Raw genomic sequence first — 19,156 nt, 5'->3', positions numbered from 1 at the left:
AACAGTTTTTAAATGGATCCCAATAATACTCATATTAACGCTCAAATTTTTTCTTATTAAAAGTTATGTTATTTCAGTTTTTAAGTTAATTATAATCAAAAAATTATTAATATGTAGTTATTATTATAAAAGATAAAAGCATGAATTAAAAATGATAAGGTAGGGTGTTAATTTTTTTTAATAATAAAATTAAAAAGGTGAAGTGGGTGTTGAATTTTAGGTGGAAGAGAAAAATGATTATTGAAACCATTGTACATGATATGATATGGAATGTTAAAAAGAAAAAAAAAAGAGGATGTTGAAAGAAACCATTGTACATGGTCTAAATGTAGAGAAGTCTTAGAGTGATCCTTGTAATATTGTAGAGTAAAAATCTCTATAGTTAATGGTTCCATACAAACTCATGCTCTCAGAGGGTGGCTAGAGAAAACAAATTGAACAACGAAGATGCTACTAATGGAAGATGCTATATGGTTTCCATGGACAACAAGAATGAAGACTACTACTAGGAACCTCTATAGGGAAACAGAGGCGAAATACTTTGAATACATGCTCCTAAGACTCTGCACTGCACAATGAAGATGTTGAAAAAAGTTTTCAACTGTTGAATTCGTATAATGATGGTGTTGAAAAAAAATAAAAAAAAAATGTGGATACACTTACAGTCCACGGTCGTGAACGTGAAAACTGAACAATGGCAACCGAAATGGATCGGCTAGCTAGAGATATTCCTTATTATTATTAAAGTCAGTTATACTGAAGCCAAAAAAATCCATTTATTTATGATTTATTATATGTTCTTATGATATAAGAATATGGCCATAGTCAAGAAACCTTGTTCTGAAAAATAATAAAGTAAGAGTTTAAAAAAAATTGCAACGACAATTGCAACTTTATTAGCAGCAGTAGCTGCTTAGTTGAAACTTCATTAGCATTTAGCAATAATCATTCGACTCTGCTAATATTTTACAACTAAATCCATTGTTGAATTCGTCGGTGGCTATCTGTAATTTATAAATTGTATATATATCATTCTCCCCCTTTCAATGAGTCGCTCTAACCTTTTTGTTCAATCACAGATAGTGTTCCTAATTTTGTCTTATCCCATAGTCTGTGCATTAGATTTGTCATCCTATGATCAAATTTTAACTCATTTGTACTACTAAAAATGTTTTCTTATGTAAAATTGAAACGCTTTCTTTGTCAATACAATTACTAGGGTTTTCTTTTTATTTCTTCTTAAAAAAAATGCTTAAGGTTATAGAAACAAAATGATGTAAACATCCTAAAGTCATTTCTACGTTAGAATGATTCATCAAAATCTACACGTTATTCGTTCAAATTCTACTGTGATTCTTTAAAATGTATTCATGCACCTTGACCTATCTTTTGCTTTGATCAAACACCTTGACCTATCTAAACTGCCTATTCTAATTAAGCTATCTTCACTCGTTAGTAATTGCCCTACAGGTTCAAATCATATACTTAAATGCGTTCTGAAGATCAATAGTTCACAGTCCCATTGATATAAAAATATACGGAAGTCCTTATGCAAAACTGAGATAACTTGGGAAAATCCCGTGTTTTAGATTTTATTCAGACGTATGATATGAAGATACACATAAACTACTAAATCCTATATCTACATATTCCCCAGCTCATTCTTTCATGGTTTTCTCGCTTGTTATGTACACCATAATTCCTTGAAAGTTTGTCTACCTAAGACAGGGATCTATCTGCATGCTAAAAAATTGGGGCATTGTGTAGGTTTTAGGTCTATCATCATCATGAAAGGTTCTGTTGTGCATCAATTATTAGGATCTGTAGCGTTTGATCCATGATTAACTCATTTTTCTCGGCCCATCCCGATAAAAAAGGAGATGCATACAATTATTTGACTGTAGGTTGCGTCACACATGCATGTGACGACGTTACTACTATAGTTTCCACCACATGTGTTTCTATGTCTAGGTAAAGTTAGCGTCAAAGGATTAATTATTTGTGCTATAAATTGTTTGTCTCCGTACGTGCCAATTGTCAAGAGCGAAAGTTGTATTGAATATATTTGCTTTGGGACCAATTATCTAAGTTTAGTAATTTTTGACAAGTCAAATGGGATATTTTTAATTGCATACTTGTTGTTGGACGTTTTTGAAATGAAAATAGAAAGATGGAAAGCTCGAGAGATGTTGCCAATCTCAAAGGATCGAGAAACCATTATGATATTTTCTGCCAAACGTATTGAGGTACGCAATATACCCATTCGTGTCCTCTTCCAGAAATCTCAAGTGCAATAGGACCACCATTTTGATACGCACGTACAGGTTTGACTAGTCAACCTGTAAGCAAGACAGCTATTTGCTATGGCCTCTTCTTAGACTGCAATTTGATCTAAGCTAAAACAATGCTTATAAAATGAACGACACATGTAGAAAACCGTTTGGATCGGCCATCCTAGTGTCTAGAACCTATTAGATCCCGTTCTATGTATGATGTTATGAAGTACGCATAGTAGTATATTATGACGTTATGACGTTATACATGATATGAAAAAAGTTGGCACTTATTCAAAAAATTTCCTAAATTCTGCTAATATTCGTTTCATCATTTTCTAACGTTAAAAGAGTTAACGTGATAAAAAGAAAAAAATTAGTATTCATCGTCTGTTAACAAGTATGTTCCTAATCAAGATTCAAAATGGATCACCAGTTCACCACATAGCTACTTGGTCTTTGGAATATGTGATGGTTGCTTAATAGGTTGTTTGAAAGTATAATACTTTCTTATCAAAAAAATAGACAGCCCAAAACTAATACATAGATGTGAAATAGGTTGCACGAGTGCTATGGTCTTTGACGACTTTTGCTTGCTTATAACTGTATGCTTTGTTGTACAGTGGATTAGTCAACATTTGTCAGACATTCTTGAAAGCGAATATGTTTTTTTTTTTCTCTATCTTTTCTAGTTACATTTTTTCCATATAAACACGAGACTAAAATATTACGTTTTTTTTCTCTATTATGTGAATCGTAGTTAAAAAAGTGTGAATCTGAAACAAAGATTATCAAAGCTACAAAAGCATTTTTTTCTACTACTAATACTTGTACTTGCTGTGCTATTCCTCCAAGTGTTGGTTAGCTATGATAGAACACATAAATTCTACGTCTCTTAAATCCTCATCGAAGAATAAGTAAAAAATCCCGAATTTTATGAGCAAGGACAAAATAACTTTATATTGATCATTATATATGTGTTTCAATTTCATAATCAATCCTTGAGAATGTTTGCCTAATTATATATAAAGTTCAAACACACTCGCCGTCAAATGATAGTTATCCTGGAGTGAGTGTTTTGATTTGTCACGTTTACATAAATAGAAAAAGAATTGACCAAAACAGTTCAAGAAGCTACATATGCATTCTAGTTGATAAATTGAAAATATTGACTAACATGGTATTTTTCTTTTTTTTGTAACTTAACATGGTATTTTTTTGAGTAGATCATTTTCGGATAACACAAGACAATAGATCATGTTTTGATACCCATTAATTAGAAAATGTAACAAAATTGTGTCTTTGACCAAACCATCAACGACGTTATCAAAACAAAAATCAAAGACGTTACCAAAAGCACATCCATTTGGCAAATGTATAGTTAAGGTTTTGGTCCATAATCTGAAACTGAGATGAAAATTTATTACGTGTTTCTTTGTTCCTCTGTAGAAAGTTTTTGGTTGAATGCAGAATGGCATAATGCAATAATTATCGTTTTAACGTATGTCCAATATTGTGTAACTAAGTACACCCACGCTACTAACATAAACAAAGGAATGTAGTGCACAATTCAAAACGAAACTAATAAACTAATAAAATGTTTAGTAGCTCCTTTTATAGTGGTTTTATTAGTTTACATGTTCTTTATCATCTTCTCAAAAGCGAAACCTAAATCAACTCAATCTTGCCGACCAGAGAAAAGGAAATAAATATGCATTTTACTTTTTGTGTTTGTCAATCGTGAATCTAAATAATTTATTTTTCTTTCGAAAATTGACCATTTACTTTGAGAAAAATATTTGGTTCATTAATCATTTTTTCATAACATAAGTATATATGTTTTTGAATTGCCAGAGATATAGTATACAAGTACGTATAGTTATCAAAGCCATAATTTAAAAATTGAAGAAAATACATAATTCTTTTATTCTACAAGGACGTCAGTATTCGTCAAGATAGTCTATGATGTTACTCGAATAACCATATTGTATCTAATAATAATTAAAAAGGAGTTCCAAAGGAAGTCAGAACTTGGAAGTGCCTTTGTCTACTCTTCATGTTCATATTGTAGTTTGTTTAATAATTTTTCGGTAAGTTTGAGTTATTGTGTACAACGAATACAAACTTGCCACTATCATCCTATCATGATATATAATTTAATGCGGGTGTCAAAGGGGTGGCCTTCTTTTCTTATCTTGATAAGTGATAATTGATTTCTTTAATTACCCTTTTGGGCTCCGTAAAATACTTTTATTTTGGTATTTCAATAAAATACCAATAAAATAATAACGAACAACTCAAAGCGAGTAAGAAAAATTATAAAGTTATAAACCATTGGTAAGGATTCACCTGGGCGGCAGAGCAAATGAGTTAATTTTCTTACAAATATTTAACCATATCCCTTTCTTCAAATAGTGAAATGGCTTCAGTTCAAAAAAACAAGTTTTTGTTCTCAAACTAGCACCAATGTTCAAAATAATCTATAAACATTTTTTAAAAATATATCTTTAATGAAACGAGTCTTTAGAATTTTTTTTTTTCAATATCTTTTTATTTATTTTATAATAATTTTCTAAAATAAATTATAAAGACCTTGAAAATATATGATATCTTATTAAATTTGAGTTTACTAAAACTTTCCTGAATAAGTATAATATCATTTTTATCTTAAGCAAATATTGATAAAATAATATAATATCTTCATAAAATTTAGAATTTTTTTCATAAATGTGTGTAAAAATACATTCTTAAATGTATATTCCGAAATACCTTCACAATATAATATAATACTTTAGTGAATTTGAATTATATGTATAAAAACTTCTTAAAAATTTTGGAATCCTGAATTTGATGTCTAAATTTGTAAAGATATTATACATATTTTTTAAAAATGTAAAAATTTGAAAGATGTATATATATATATATATATATATATATAGATATAGATATAGATATGAATATAGATATATTTTTGACATCTTTTTTTGAAAGATGTATATATTAGTAATATTTTTTATTAAATATGCATATAAATTAAATTCAGGAAAATTTTATACAAAAATTTCTTAAATATACACAAAACTTATATTCAAGATGTCTATTTGCATATTTATGAAGGCATTCCCATATTCGGGAACTTGTTTTTACAAATTCAAGAAAATATTATACATTTTGAGGAAGGTTTTTCTAAACTTAATTATTATGAAAAGCTGTTCCAAATTCCCGTTGATAACCAAACTCTTAAAAACAGACCATAATATACATGCAAAAGATTAATAAACATACATAGATAAAGCATTCAAATGCAATATTAATCAATCGAAACATGTGTTACATAATAATTCATGGATGTTGTCATTTGAATCATATAGTTTTTGTATTACTTTTGTTCAGATATCTAACTATATGGTGATATCTTTTTCGTAACTGATAATTTTTTCCCCTTTTAAAAACATAAAAACAAGTGTTTTTTGCTTAAAACATAATAACAAGTATGAAGCGTAGTTATACTTTTTATTTCATAAAAAATGTTACTTTATGTTTTTTTTGTTTTAAAAATATCATTTTATAATTTCAATATAATTTGTATATTAAATATTCTTCTACCTTTTTGAATGACCAATAAATTTTCAAAAAAATACTTTTTATTTAACTAATCATATATTAAATAAAGATATATAAGTCTATTATACAACTTTTTAATTTCCATCAAAGTTTTCAAAAGAAGTCTTTTTAAAAAACAGAGAAAGTATAAAACAGTTCTTATATTTTTCGGTGTTGTTTTACAACACACTTTTTTATTTGATGAAAAGTCATTTTTAAATATAAAAAGTCATGCGCAAAACCATATATGGATGGTTTAGTAGTAGGCAAACTTTGGAAAACTAAAAAATCTAAGTTTGAAATAACTCCACAAAAATTTAAATATTCAGATAAAAAATATCCGCAGGTTACACTTCTTTTTTATAGGTTAATCTAAACTCTTTTCGTAGGTCTAGAATATCTCAGATTAATAAAAGCAAATATGCACAAAAAATCGTAAAATAGTATGAAAAATCTGTGTGAGCTGGTATATTATTAGAAACAACTATAATGTAAATAAAGAAATGTAAGCACAAAATCGTCTCATCTACCAAGCGGCAATCTATCTGATTTGGAAAGAAATAAATGCTCGATTACATTCTGGCACCTTTCGGCAACCTACCTCCATCATCAGCGAGCTTAAGCAGGTGGTACAATTTCGTCTTGACCCATATCTCGAGCTGAAATTTCTCTACCGGGTGACTCTTTTCTGTTGTTGGTTTTCTCTCTTCTTGTCTTAGGTTTTTTGTGGCTGGCTTTTTTGGTTTTTTTGGGCTGTTGCCCCTTTTGTCCCCTTTGTTGGAAGGGAGAATTACCAATTGTGACTCAAAACTTGGAGTCAAACCCAAAAGAGTACCCCAACTTGGGTCAAAGGCAAAAGTAACTTAAAAGGCTATTGAAATTACAACTATCTCCTTGTGAACAAACAAAAAAACGGATTTTTTTTTACGTTTCTACCCCTCGCAAGTCGTCTGTAAACAGACGACTTGAAAATAAGTCGTCCAGACGACTTTAAGTTAAGTCGTCTGGACAGTTATTCTTAAACATAATTTAAAAATTTTGTAAAAAATATTTTGATAAGTGAAAAATTGGAATTATGTAATTAACATATGTCTTAAGAGATATAAATTAATATATAACAAATTTCAATTGTTTTCAGCCCAGATGAGTGAAAGTAGTGAGTCATGATATTCTTTAGTTTATGTTTCATCAACATATGTTGTAGTATTGTATGTGTTCTTAGGGTTAGATTTTGGAAAGCATTAAAACCGTTTTTGAAAATTTTTAAAATTACCTAGGCGTGTTCGTTTCTGTGTATAGTAAACACTATTGAAGTATAATTTGATTTTATAACGTGGTTAGTAAGTTAATTTAGTCATTTTAGTTTAGGGGTTCATTTTAGGGTATTGGACGACTTAATATTTAGTCTTCTGTTCCCAGACGACTAAATATTAGGTCGTCTGATGTACATTATCAGCCAGAATAAGTCGTCTAAACCGGACCAAACCTTAAAGTTTACCAATGTACTTTTAAAGCTAACCGGATTATTTACCCAATATATAAGGTGATTTTTTTTTTTTTTTTTCATTTTCCGCGAACAGAAACCCTAACAGTTCTCTCTCACCGGCGATATCAAAGGCGATTCGAATTCCCACTATTTCCGAACAACCATCGTTCTCAACGTCGGCTATCTATCTCACTTCATTCTCACCGTTGTCGCCGCAGCTTCTTCTAACCCTAGCGCCGCCGATTCCTCTAAACCCTAGCGCCCCGCTTCCACTATTTCCGAACAAACCGTCGCCCTCGCCACCGTGCTCACCAACGTTCTCACCGCCGCTTACTCTAAACACTAGCTAGCACCGCCGTTTCTTCTAAACCCTAGCGCCGCCGCTTCTTCTAAACCCTAGCGCCGCCGCTTCTTCTCTGTAAACCGTAGCGCCGTTTCTCTGTAAACCCTAACGCCGGTAAGTCATCAAACTCGTGGAAAAGATGAACATAAAACGTTGTCTCTTTCAATTTACTCATTCTCACCGTTTCACGTTTATTTTTTCAGATCTATAACCACAATGACGAGTACTCGAACTCCTTCTGCGACTAATCAGGTCCGCTTGAAATTTTTCTACTGGAAGACTTGTAAGTAAGTCGTCTGGAAAGTCTTCAACCTGGACGACTTAGTACGTCCATTTGGAAGACTTTCCAGACGACTTAAATATAAGTCGTCAACTAAGTCGTCCAGTTGGACGACTTTCTAGACGACTTATATTTAAGTCGTCTACTAAGTCGTCTGGAGTAACAATTAAGGCGTGATTGATTTAGCTTGTGTTCTGACTTCTATTGTTGTCTTTGATTATTTTGCAGACAAAAAGGATGGATATTCCAGAACTCCCCCGTAGGTTATACACATTAGGGGAAGAGCCAGAACCCCACAATAGCATTTCGTATCATACGGATAACACGAAGTTGCATACTGCTCTTAGGGAAGCTCTCACTGATGCTGAATTTGAAGAGCTCAAGGAGTCGAGATTGGGAGTTTTCATCAAGTTCAAGGAGCAGGGATTTGGTTGGGCTTCAAGGCTGGTTCACCACTTGCTCGGTTTAAAGCTGGACATTAAGAAGAAGTACGAGATGTGGTGTCTCGTTGGTCCAGAACCTGCGAGGTTTTCACTGTTAGAGTTTGAAAACATCACTGGTCTAAACTGCGACTACATCGAGGACCTTGAGACACCAGAATGTGAAGTTACCCCACAGATGGTTTCTTTCTGGGAGATGATGGGAGTTCATCGGGAAGCTGGGCCAAGTACTGATCAGATAATAGCAGCACTGAAGAGATGCGGGGATTGGTCCAGGGAAGATCGCAAGCGACTCGCGTACCTTTCCATCTTCACTGGATTCATTGAAGGGAAAAAGTTCTCAAGCGCTACACGAGCTACTCTCGCAAGGCTAGTGATGGATTTAGAAAGGTTTGAGAATTATCCATGGGGGAGAGTCGCGTTTAAGGTGCTGATGGACTCTTTGTGGAACAAAGATATTACTGGCTGTTACACCGTGGATGGCTTTATACAAGTTCTTCAGGTCTGGGCGTACGAAGCTATTCCGGGATTGGGTGCTAGTATTGGTCTACCCAGAGCAAACAGTCCGTCTCCACCGATTCTGGCTTACGACGGCAGCAGAGGCCGCAGATTCATGAAAGCTGCTATCTTGAGTCAGGTACCTTTCCATCTTCACTTAATTAAGTCGTCCGGAAGGTCTTCCAGCTGGACGACTTAGTAGACGACTTATTATAAGTCGTCTGGAAGGTCTTCCAGCTGGACGACTTAGTAGACGACTTATTATAAGTCGTCTGGAAGGTCTTCCAGCTGGACGACTTAGTAGACGACTTATTATAAGTCGTCTGGAAGGTCTTCCAGCTGGACGACTTAGTAGACGACTTATTATAAGTCGTCTGGAAGGTCGTCCAGCTGGACGACTTAGTAGACGACTTATAATAAGTCGTCTGGAAGGTCGTCCAGCTGGACGACTTAGTTGACGACTTATAATTAAGTCGTCTATTTAGTATTTTGTTTCAAATATCTAACTCGATTCTTCTTCTATTTACTGCAGACCCGCGTGATCAACTTTGTTGAGAAGGACATTAGTGAAATGTGGCCAAAATGGGACTCTGAGGTTGATGACGTGCCCGCGGAGAACATCATTAAAGTGATGTATGATCGGAGACCGTGGAAGTGGACCATGGATTGCTGGGAAGTCACTGGTACAAAACCCAAGTTTGTGACTCCATCGAAAAGAGCCAAAGAGATGGTTGTGGAGGAGGTGGAGGAAGACAATCAGAGACCTCGGAAGAAAGCTCGTAAAGAGGCTCCTAAAGAGGCTCCTAAAGAGGCTAGAGAAGAGGCTCCTACAGAGGCTACAGAAGAGGCTACAGAAGAGGCTAGAGAAGAGGCTAGTTGGGTGACCAGAGAGGAGTTAGAAAACATGTTCAAGGACTTAGGTGACATGATGAAAGAGGGGTTTAAGAAGTGCATCAGGGAGATTAGGAAGATCTCCGATAGATTGGAAGCTGTGGAGAAGAAGGTTGGTGTCACCAATCAGGCTACCCCTCAAGCCCCAGAAACCGGGGTTAGTAAAAAACACCCTACCCCACAAGCCCCAGAAACCGGGGCTAGTAACAAACAGACTACTCCTCAAAAGGATCAGCCTCCACTTCAAACCAATCATCCTACTCCTCCCACCAGACAGCCTGCTCCTCAAAAGGCAAAGCCTACTCCTCAAAAGGCGAAACAGCCTGCTCCTCAAACTAAACAGCCTGCTCCTCAAACTAAACAGCCTGCTCCTCAAACGAAACAGCCTGCTCCTCAAACTAAACAGCCTGCTCCTCAGACGAAACAGCCTGCTCCTCAAACGAAAAAGCCTTCTCCACAAAAGAAACAGCCTTCTCCTCTGCCCAAAGAGGTTAATATCAAATCTTTAAGTCGTCTGGTCTTTGTATAGATTTGTAAATATATAAGTCGTCTGGAAGGTTTTCCAGCTGGACGACTTACAAATAAGTCGTCTGGAAGGTTTTCCAGCTGGAAAACCTTCCAGACGACTTATTTGTAAGTCGTCCAGCTGGAAAACCTTCCAGAAGACTTACAAATAAGTCGTCTGAACTCCAGCTGGAACCAAATCCTCTCCCAACTTTTATTTAAGTCGTCCAGGGTTAACTTGTTCTCTTTTATTGCAGAGATTGTTGCCGGAGGATACAGCAGATGAGGCGATCTCGGTATATAAGATCTTGCCGGAGGATAAAGCAGATGGTGTCACCTCCAAAGAGATTGTTCCTCTCACTTCCACTGACCAACCGAGCTTCGCTTCCAACGATCAACAACCGAGCTTCGCTTCCACCGATCCAGCTTCAGCTTCAGAACCGAGCCTGGTTGTATTGGACCAAACAGCTCCCACTGCTTCTGTGCGTGCAAGGAGTGAACGAACGAAGAAACCTGCTCCCACGCAGATATCTCCTTATACGGCAGAGAGAAGGAAACTCCTTAGAGTGGGAAAGTATAATCCATTTCCCACACTAAACAGACCTAAGATGAAGGAGCTCGCTGATTGGTTGAAAACTGATCCGTAAGTGATTGCTTTACCCATAATAGCTTGATTTAGTCTACCAAAACTGATTGCTTTTTTGTTTGCAGTGATTATTTCACTAAGGAAGAGGACAAACCACGTACATCACCAACTTGGTGGTATCAAAAACTCCGGACATCCAAAGCATGGCTGGAAGACGTAGTAAGTCTTCTGCTTATCTTTAAGTCGTCTGGTAACTTGTCTTTGTATAGATTTGTAAATATATAAGTCGTCTGGAAGGTTTTCCAGCTGGACGACTTATTTGTAAGTCGTCCAGCTGGAAAACCTTCCAGAAGACTTACAAATAAGTCGTCTGGTAACTTGTCTTTGTATAGATTTGTAAATATATAAGTCGTCTGGAAGGTTTTCCAGCTGGACGACTTACAAATAAGTCGTCTGGAAGGTTTTCGAGCTGGAAAACCTTCCAGACGACTTATTTGTAAGTCGTCCAGCTGGAAACCTTCCAGACGACTTATTTGTAAGTCGTCTGGAAGGTTCTAACTTGTATTATTTTATATGCAGCATATAGATGCTTGGATGAATGTGCTGAGGCAGAGGTATAAGGAGAACCCACAATGTTTCCGGAGCGAGCGAATGTGCTTCCTGGATCACAACTTTACCCAGTCTTGGAGAGAACAGTATCTGGTCTTCAAAACATCGTCGTCTGATCACAATGGTTTAGGAAAAATGCTACCTAGTGGGGCGGCGAGTTTGTATGACGGATCAATGCCTTCATTTTGCCAATCAAACAAGAAGTGGGGGGAGGACATTGATGATATCTATGCGCCACTGAACTTGGACAACAAACATTGGGTGGCTATTTGGATATCGATCCCTAAGAGGCACATAGTCGTCTGGGACAGCATACCTTCAACTACCATACCAGAAAGATGGGATGAGATAATGGAGCCTTTTCTCGAGATGGTCCCTTATCTGATTGTGGAGTGCGGAGACCAGATGCATGGGTTGGAGCGATACACTTATGAGAGACTCCTCAAAGATGTACCCACGGCCAACAATGGTGATTGTGGCGTGTACGCTGCAAAGTACATTGAATGTCATGCTCTTGGGGTCCCCTTTAGCCCTAAAGACTTTGCTAGGTCCAATGCGAAGACTATGAGGGATACTATGGCTTTGGCTATATGGACGGAGCTTGTTGATCAGCATCTGAAAGATAATGAGGATGGTGGTATGTTTGTAGGCATGTATGATTAGATACACAAATCAATTTGTATAGATTTTTTAACTTGTATAGATTTTTTAACTTGTATAGATTTTTTAACTTGTATAGATACACAAATCAATTTGTATATTTGAACTATTTGTATACACAAATCTATTTGTATATTTGAACTATTTGTTTACACAAATCTATTTGTATGTTTGTGGGCATGTATGATTTATTTGATTTTCTAACTTGTATAGATTTTCTAACTTACAAATAAGTCGTCTGGAAGGTTTTCCAGCTGGACGACTTACAAATAAGTCGTCTGGAAGGTTTTCCAGCTGGACGACTTACAAATAAGTCGTCTGGAAGGTTTTCCAGCTGGACGACTTACAAATAAGTCGTCTGGAAGGTTTTCCAGCTGGACGACTTACAAATAAGGTCGTCTAAAAAAAATAAGGTAGTCTAAAAATAAAAAAATACACTTGAAGGGATAGTAGAAGGTAGTCTAATACACTGGACGACTTCGTAGAAGGTAGACGAAACACTGGACGACTTAGAAATTAGTCGTCTGGACGGGTAATCAAGACTGGACGACTTATATTTAGGTCGTCTGGACAACTAGTCAACTGGTTGTGTACATTGTGGTTTCGTATGGCCAGTTTCCTTGCAGTTTGAGCATCTCCGTGCCCTGTGTTTCTTCCTGGGTTTGTGTCCCCTCATCCTAGATAGCTCCAACCAAGATTGCCATCTTGATTTCTTCTGTCTCCCCGGACCACGCTTTACGTTTGGAGGAAAGCATTCTCGTTCCTCAATATGTTGTGACACGATAGGATATATATTCTCTGAGTATCCTGCATACAGATGATTCTTTGAGTAAAGTGGACATACAAGTGTGTCGATATGCACACCAGCATGTGTTCCAGCTGCTATAGCATGAGAGCAAGGTATTTTCTCCACTCCATAGACACCACAACCACACTTTACATGTTCCAAATCAACCGCACAGTCCATTTTGCCACCTTTGACAAAGAAACGCCATCCATCAATTGGTTCGACCGTCATCGTATCCGCTATCTCTGATCGAACAGCAAGCAAGTATTCAACACCCCGGCTATGTACAGTTGGGAGACTCAAAGCATCTTGTCTCCTTTTCCAATACCATTTTCCTAACTTCTGCCTTATGAACTCCAGCAGGAACGGAATCGGAAATCCTCTTGCTCGCTTCAGTGCGGAATTAATAGATTCAGCGATGTTGCTTGTTTTTATGTTGAACCTGTTCCCCTTACAATAAACCCTTGACCATAGCTTGGCGTCGGCCTTCTCCAAATACGTTGCAAGTTCCGGGTTTGCACTCCGTATCTCAGCCATGTACCGGTTAAAATCGTGAACCGTGTGCGCATAAGCAGCCCCTTTCACCAAGTACATGAGATGTTTCCCTTTAAACTTTTTGACAATGTTATCTTGAAGGTGATAATAACATATTCCTCGGGTTGCCCAAGGAAACACCTTCTCACACGCACTTTTAATGGCCGCGTGCCGGTCAGAGACTATCACCAGAGGCTTGTCATGAGATATACAACTAGCCAATTTTGTGAAAAACCATTCCCAAGAAGGTTCATCTTCAGCATCCACGATCCCAAAAGCCAATGGGAATATCTGAAAATTGCCATCTTGTGCGGCTGCAACTAACATAACACCTCCATACTTTCCACTTAGGTGAGTTCCATCCACCACAATGACCCTTCTCTGATACTTAAAACCTTTGATAGAAGCTCCAAAAGAGAGAAATAGATACTTAAATCTTTTCTCAGAATCAAGTTCTATAGCCGTGATAGAATCAGGATTTGCAATGGAGATTTGCTCGAGATATGAAGGCAGACGCGAATACCCTTCTTCTGCTGATCCTCTCACCAATTTCTGTGCATATAACAGTGCTCTGTATGAAGTGGTGTAATCAAGCGTCATGCCAAACATGTTCTTCATTGCATCAGTGATATGCTGTGGAGTTATCCCATCAATGATCCCAACACGATCAATGAAAAGACTACCAACATACTTTGGAGTACAGTGTCTCCGCTGAGCGATTCGGTCTCCAATTGAGCATAAATGTTTTTCCACATACTTTGTTACCCAAAACGTGTTTGACCCATGTTTCACACTCGCTCTGATCTTCCATCCACAACCGCTAACCCGACATATTGCCACAAGGAGAGTTTTTGTTGATTTGTATATTCTGAAAGAAAACCTACCCCTCACTGCTGTCAACCGCAGCTCTGAAAGCAGTGCATCCTTGCTAACAAAACTCTGGTTGACATAGATGCTGGTACAATCCGATTTTCCTCCTTCAATAGCATTTGTCTTAGCATATGTCTTTTCAATTTCTTCAAAACAAATATTATCATCATCTTCCTCGTCCTCATCTAGAACCTTTCCATAAAGACTGTAATCCCCACCATTCTGATCCGTTTCACCAACAATAGTGTTATCAGCATCCTCCTCCCCATTTTCCTCCTCCCCATTTTCCTCCTCCCCATCTTGATTTTCATCTTCAACAGACTCATTATCACCAACATCTTCAAAACATTCATCAGCCTCATCATTATCACCAACATCTTCTTCCCATTCACCAGCTTCATCATTATCACCAACATCTTCTTCCCATTCACCAGCTTCATCATTATCACCAGCTTCTTCTCTTTTCTCTGAAACCGTTTCCACCTTGCTGCGGCTTGATACACAAAGACATACTCTATGCGTTTTGAGTATCTCGAGCAAGTTTCGAACTTGTCTATCACTTGTAACATGAATGGGAGGACTGCTTGGAGTCATCATCATTTCTGCTGGTAATGAGTAGCTAATCTCCACAGTCACTGATCTCATGTCCAGGTTATAATCTTCTTGAGCCATTGCAACAAGTTCAGCATGTGTTGAATCTTCATTCAATAAAAACAATCTTGCTCCTTTGAGATCATCAACCACAAAATCCCAACGGAAATCTCTCAACAACCATTCTCCATACACTGCATGTAACTTAAAAATCATCTGCAAATATTCAAAATAAAACACATTAGTAAACATAGAGAAAATGAAGAAGTTCAACAAACATTATCGCAGACGACTTAGATTTAAGTCGTCCAGAAGACTTAAAGGTAAGTCGTCTAAAGAGGTCACTTTTGCAATTGAAAATTAAAAGGGACGACTTAATTCTAAGTCGTCCGGCTTTGTTTGTTAAAAAAAAAAATTCAGACGACTTATATATAAGTCGTCTACGAAAAACGGGCTAGTTTTGCATTTGACCGAATCGTGTCAGATCTTTGACTATTTCTGGACGACTTATAAATCAGTCGTCTCTGGAAAGTAAAAATTTCAATATTTTATTCAAACTAGACGACTTACACGTAAGTCGTCCCAGGTTAGTTTTGTAATTGAAAAATAAAACTTGAAATTTAACTTTCTCCAGACGACTTAACTAAAAGTCGTCCAGCTAGACGACTTAATTTAAGGTCGTCCGGGATAAGCAAGGTTTGGACGACTTAATTGGGAAAAATTCTGGACGACTTTGCTTTCCCCGGACGACTTTAAATTAAGTCTTCTGACGGGACGACTTTATATTATGTCGTCTGGTAAAAATTAAATTATGAAGTTTTATTTTTCAACTACAAAACTAACCTAAGACGACTTACACGTAAGTCGTCTAGTTTAATAAAATATTGAAATTTTAACTTTCCGAGAGACGACTGAATTATAAGTCGTCCAGAAATAGTCAAAGATCTGACACGATTCGGTCAAATGCAAAACTAGCCTGTTTCTCGTAGACGACTTATATATAAGTCGTCTGGACTGTTTTTTTTCACCAAACAAAGCTGGACGACTTAGTTTAAGTCGTCCGTTTGACCAGAAGACTCATCAGTAAGTCTTCTACATACAGATGACTTACTTGTAAGTCTTCTACGCGAACAGATTTTGAAAAAAATTCAAATTCGTACCTTCAACTAGGTGAGATGACTTTGTTTGCACACAGGGTCTTCTCCAACCACCCAGAACCTCAAACGAAAGCAACCGTAAGTCAAAACGAAAGAAATATGGCTCCAAACAATTTTGAATCAAAAGCTTCAGTTTTTTGGATGAATATGGAGAGAAAGTGAAAGAAATGTTGTTTTTAGTTCATAACAATTGAAACAGAGAGAGTGTAAAGAGATTTACGTGCATTAAAGGGCATTAAAAGCTCCAAACAGTTCGTACAAGGTTGTTCCCACTATTCATGGCAGTGGCAATATTGTAAATACTTGAAGAAAATGAGGTTGAGACAGTAAAGAAGCCATTTTCGAAAAAAAAAAAAAAAAAGGGTTAATGGCATTTTCGTAGATAAAATGCAGATGTGGGGTTAAAAACTCAAAAAAAAAATGAGTCAAAAGAAAAGGTTAGTTTTCTGTTTGAATTCAAGTTTTGAGTCACTTTTGCAATAAGCCCTTGTTGGAAAGCCTTTTTTTTGGCTAAGCCAGTTTTATTTTCCTTGTAATTTCGGATTTATCCCTTCGGAAATATATATGAGTTTAAAAAAAAATGTAAATAGTATTATATAGTCGTAATATAAAAAATTTAAGACTTGCACATATATGCATAAATGCAAGATGTACTATACTATAAATATTATCAAAAAATAATACAAAAGACAATGTGAATTTTGTAATTAGTAATTTTGATTTATACTATTACTATTATTTAAAAAGTGAATTTGTTTAGTTGTCATCTTCTCCGTAATTTTAGGATAAATAATTAGTTTAGTAATATTATTATATAAACTTTTATTAGTAATTATTTAAACAAGTTATTACAAAACTTATTTATTCATATCTATACAGTTTGTTCTTAACTTAAATTTTATTGGAGTTAGAGGGACACGCCGAGCACTGTAGTTTCGAGCTCCGGATGGCCTTAATCTTTAGGCTTTCATTTTTGGTTTGTATTTTAGATACTATAATGTTTTACATAGATTGTTATTTTAAATTTTTGAAATCAAATAATTTTTAAAAATTTTAATTTTATGAATTTTTAATTTAAAACTAAAATTTATTTTTCCTAAATAATTAGAAACAATGTTAATTGGTCGTAATAATACTGTTGTCGTAACTACTAAATTATTTTGTCGTAAATATTACGACAATGTTACGACGATTTGTCCGCGGATTATAACAATAAAAGGAAAATCGTCGCTTAGTCATCGTAATAGAGGATTAACGACAACTTAACGACGAAAAATGCAGTCGTTAACCTCTTGTTTTATTGTAGTGTAAGGATCAAGTTTAATTTAAAACTTGCTGAAATCTGATACCAATTTAAATAGTTATGGATTTGATATTTTAGTATAGTAATTCCCCAAAAATCATATGATCTTGAGCTCGTTGGGTTTAAAATGACGGTTTTCCAAAATTATATAAGAGATTAACATTGCAACTAGGTCTAGGTCGTTGGGTTTTATATACGATTTACAAACATAATATAAGAATTAACGTTGCAACTAAGTCTTGGCGTTCAGGTATTCAGTTAGTCTTTTTTACATATATAGAAACAATTCTGAGTATATATGAAATTTTAATTCATTTTTTTGTTTTTTTGTTCGATTTGATAATAAGACCGATAATTAGCTGATAGCCAGAAAATATTGGGTCTCATTCAGTTTTGGTTTAGTTTGATATTTTTGTTAGTATAAGATTATTCGAACTTAACAATTCGATACATCTGAAAACATCAAAATCAACGAATGTAAATGCATAACAAATAAAACAGAGTAAATGAGGATATTAGAAACAAACTTATTTTGTTCTTACAATTCTATGTTCTTGTTTTTGATAAAAAAACTCCCAATCTGAAATATGAAAACCTATTAGCTGTAAGTACAGTGAGGTCAGAGTAAGTGAGGTCAGAGTAAGTGAGTGTAGAAAATAAAGGAGACACAAGTTTTTTTTCCGAATTTACTAGAACAAAAAAGACATTTACATCAATATTTTATATTACAAGAATGCTTTAGAATAATCAATCCTAAATTAAAACTCACCCTAAAGTCTAAACTTTGATTTATCAGGATCACCTAATCCTAAGCTAAACTTCCCTGATTCTAGACTTTCATCTTCCAACGTCAACAACTACATTAACACCTAGCGCAAAGCAACAAAACCAAAAATTTGATCACACAAACACCAAACAAAAAATCTCTTAGTTTTCTTATTTCTGCAAAGATACATTTTTTCATAGAAGCATGTTTGTATACATAATTAGAACTTTGCTCCCAAGTTTTCTAAAGGTAATTAAGCAACTTTCATTTTTTTTCTTAAGAAATAATTCTTTTCATCTTTCCTTGAAATTTTCAAGTAATATCATTTATTTTTAATATAAACTTTCCAATAAATATATTATCTACTTTTTAAAGTTTATAAGTTCACAGACATCACAATATACGAACTCCAACCTTGTCCATCTTCATGAAATACACATGTAATATCTTCCATAATACTTTACAAACTGATACATAATTACACCGACATTTTCTTCTTATCTCTTTGCTTTCATATTTTTTATCTAAAACTTCAAGTTTCTTATTTATTGTTCATCAGTTATTTGATCATGATGCACAAGCAAAATTTTAAGTCGACTAACCTAAATAAACCCGCTTTTCAAGCAAAGACTGGCGAAGAAGTACTAGCCCGATGGATGAACATCACTCGGATCCAGATCAATAAATAGAATAGTCAAAATTTGCTCTGATTGTATAAGTTAAGCCTTGCTCTACATGACCACCTAAACAATTTGATTTGGAAAAATTTATGTAAACCGATCTTTGACATACAAATATTATATTTCATAAAATATATTAATATTATTTAAAAATAACTACAGAAAAACTTATAAACGAACAATTTTATATATTTTCTATAATAAATCATGATTTGCAGAATTAAACCTTATAACTTATATCTTTTAAGAATTAAGCCTCATGTTTGTGGCGCAGAAACACTAATTAACCATTTCG

At 35.2% G+C, this 19,156-nt stretch overlaps 1 protein-coding gene across 1 annotated transcript; it reads left to right on the top strand.

The window, feature by feature from the left end:
- Positions 1–7,949: 7,949 nt before the first annotated feature.
- On the top strand, positions 7,950–9,041 carry LOC130499514 (uncharacterized; the record flags this gene model as incomplete). Its single annotated transcript, XM_056993649.1, has 1 exon — positions 7,950–9,041. A coding segment is annotated over exon 1 (819 nt), but the record flags the coding sequence as incomplete, so codon positions are not given.
- Between the last annotated feature and the right edge of the window lie 10,115 nt (positions 9,042–19,156).

Source organism: Raphanus sativus, chromosome 9 (genome assembly GCF_000801105.2).
Source record: "Raphanus sativus cultivar WK10039 chromosome 9, ASM80110v3, whole genome shotgun sequence".
NCBI classification, from domain to species: Eukaryota; Viridiplantae; Streptophyta; class Magnoliopsida; order Brassicales; family Brassicaceae; genus Raphanus; species Raphanus sativus.
Note: the sequence above shows the minus strand (reverse complement) of the source record. Positions and strands in the feature narration are given on the sequence as shown.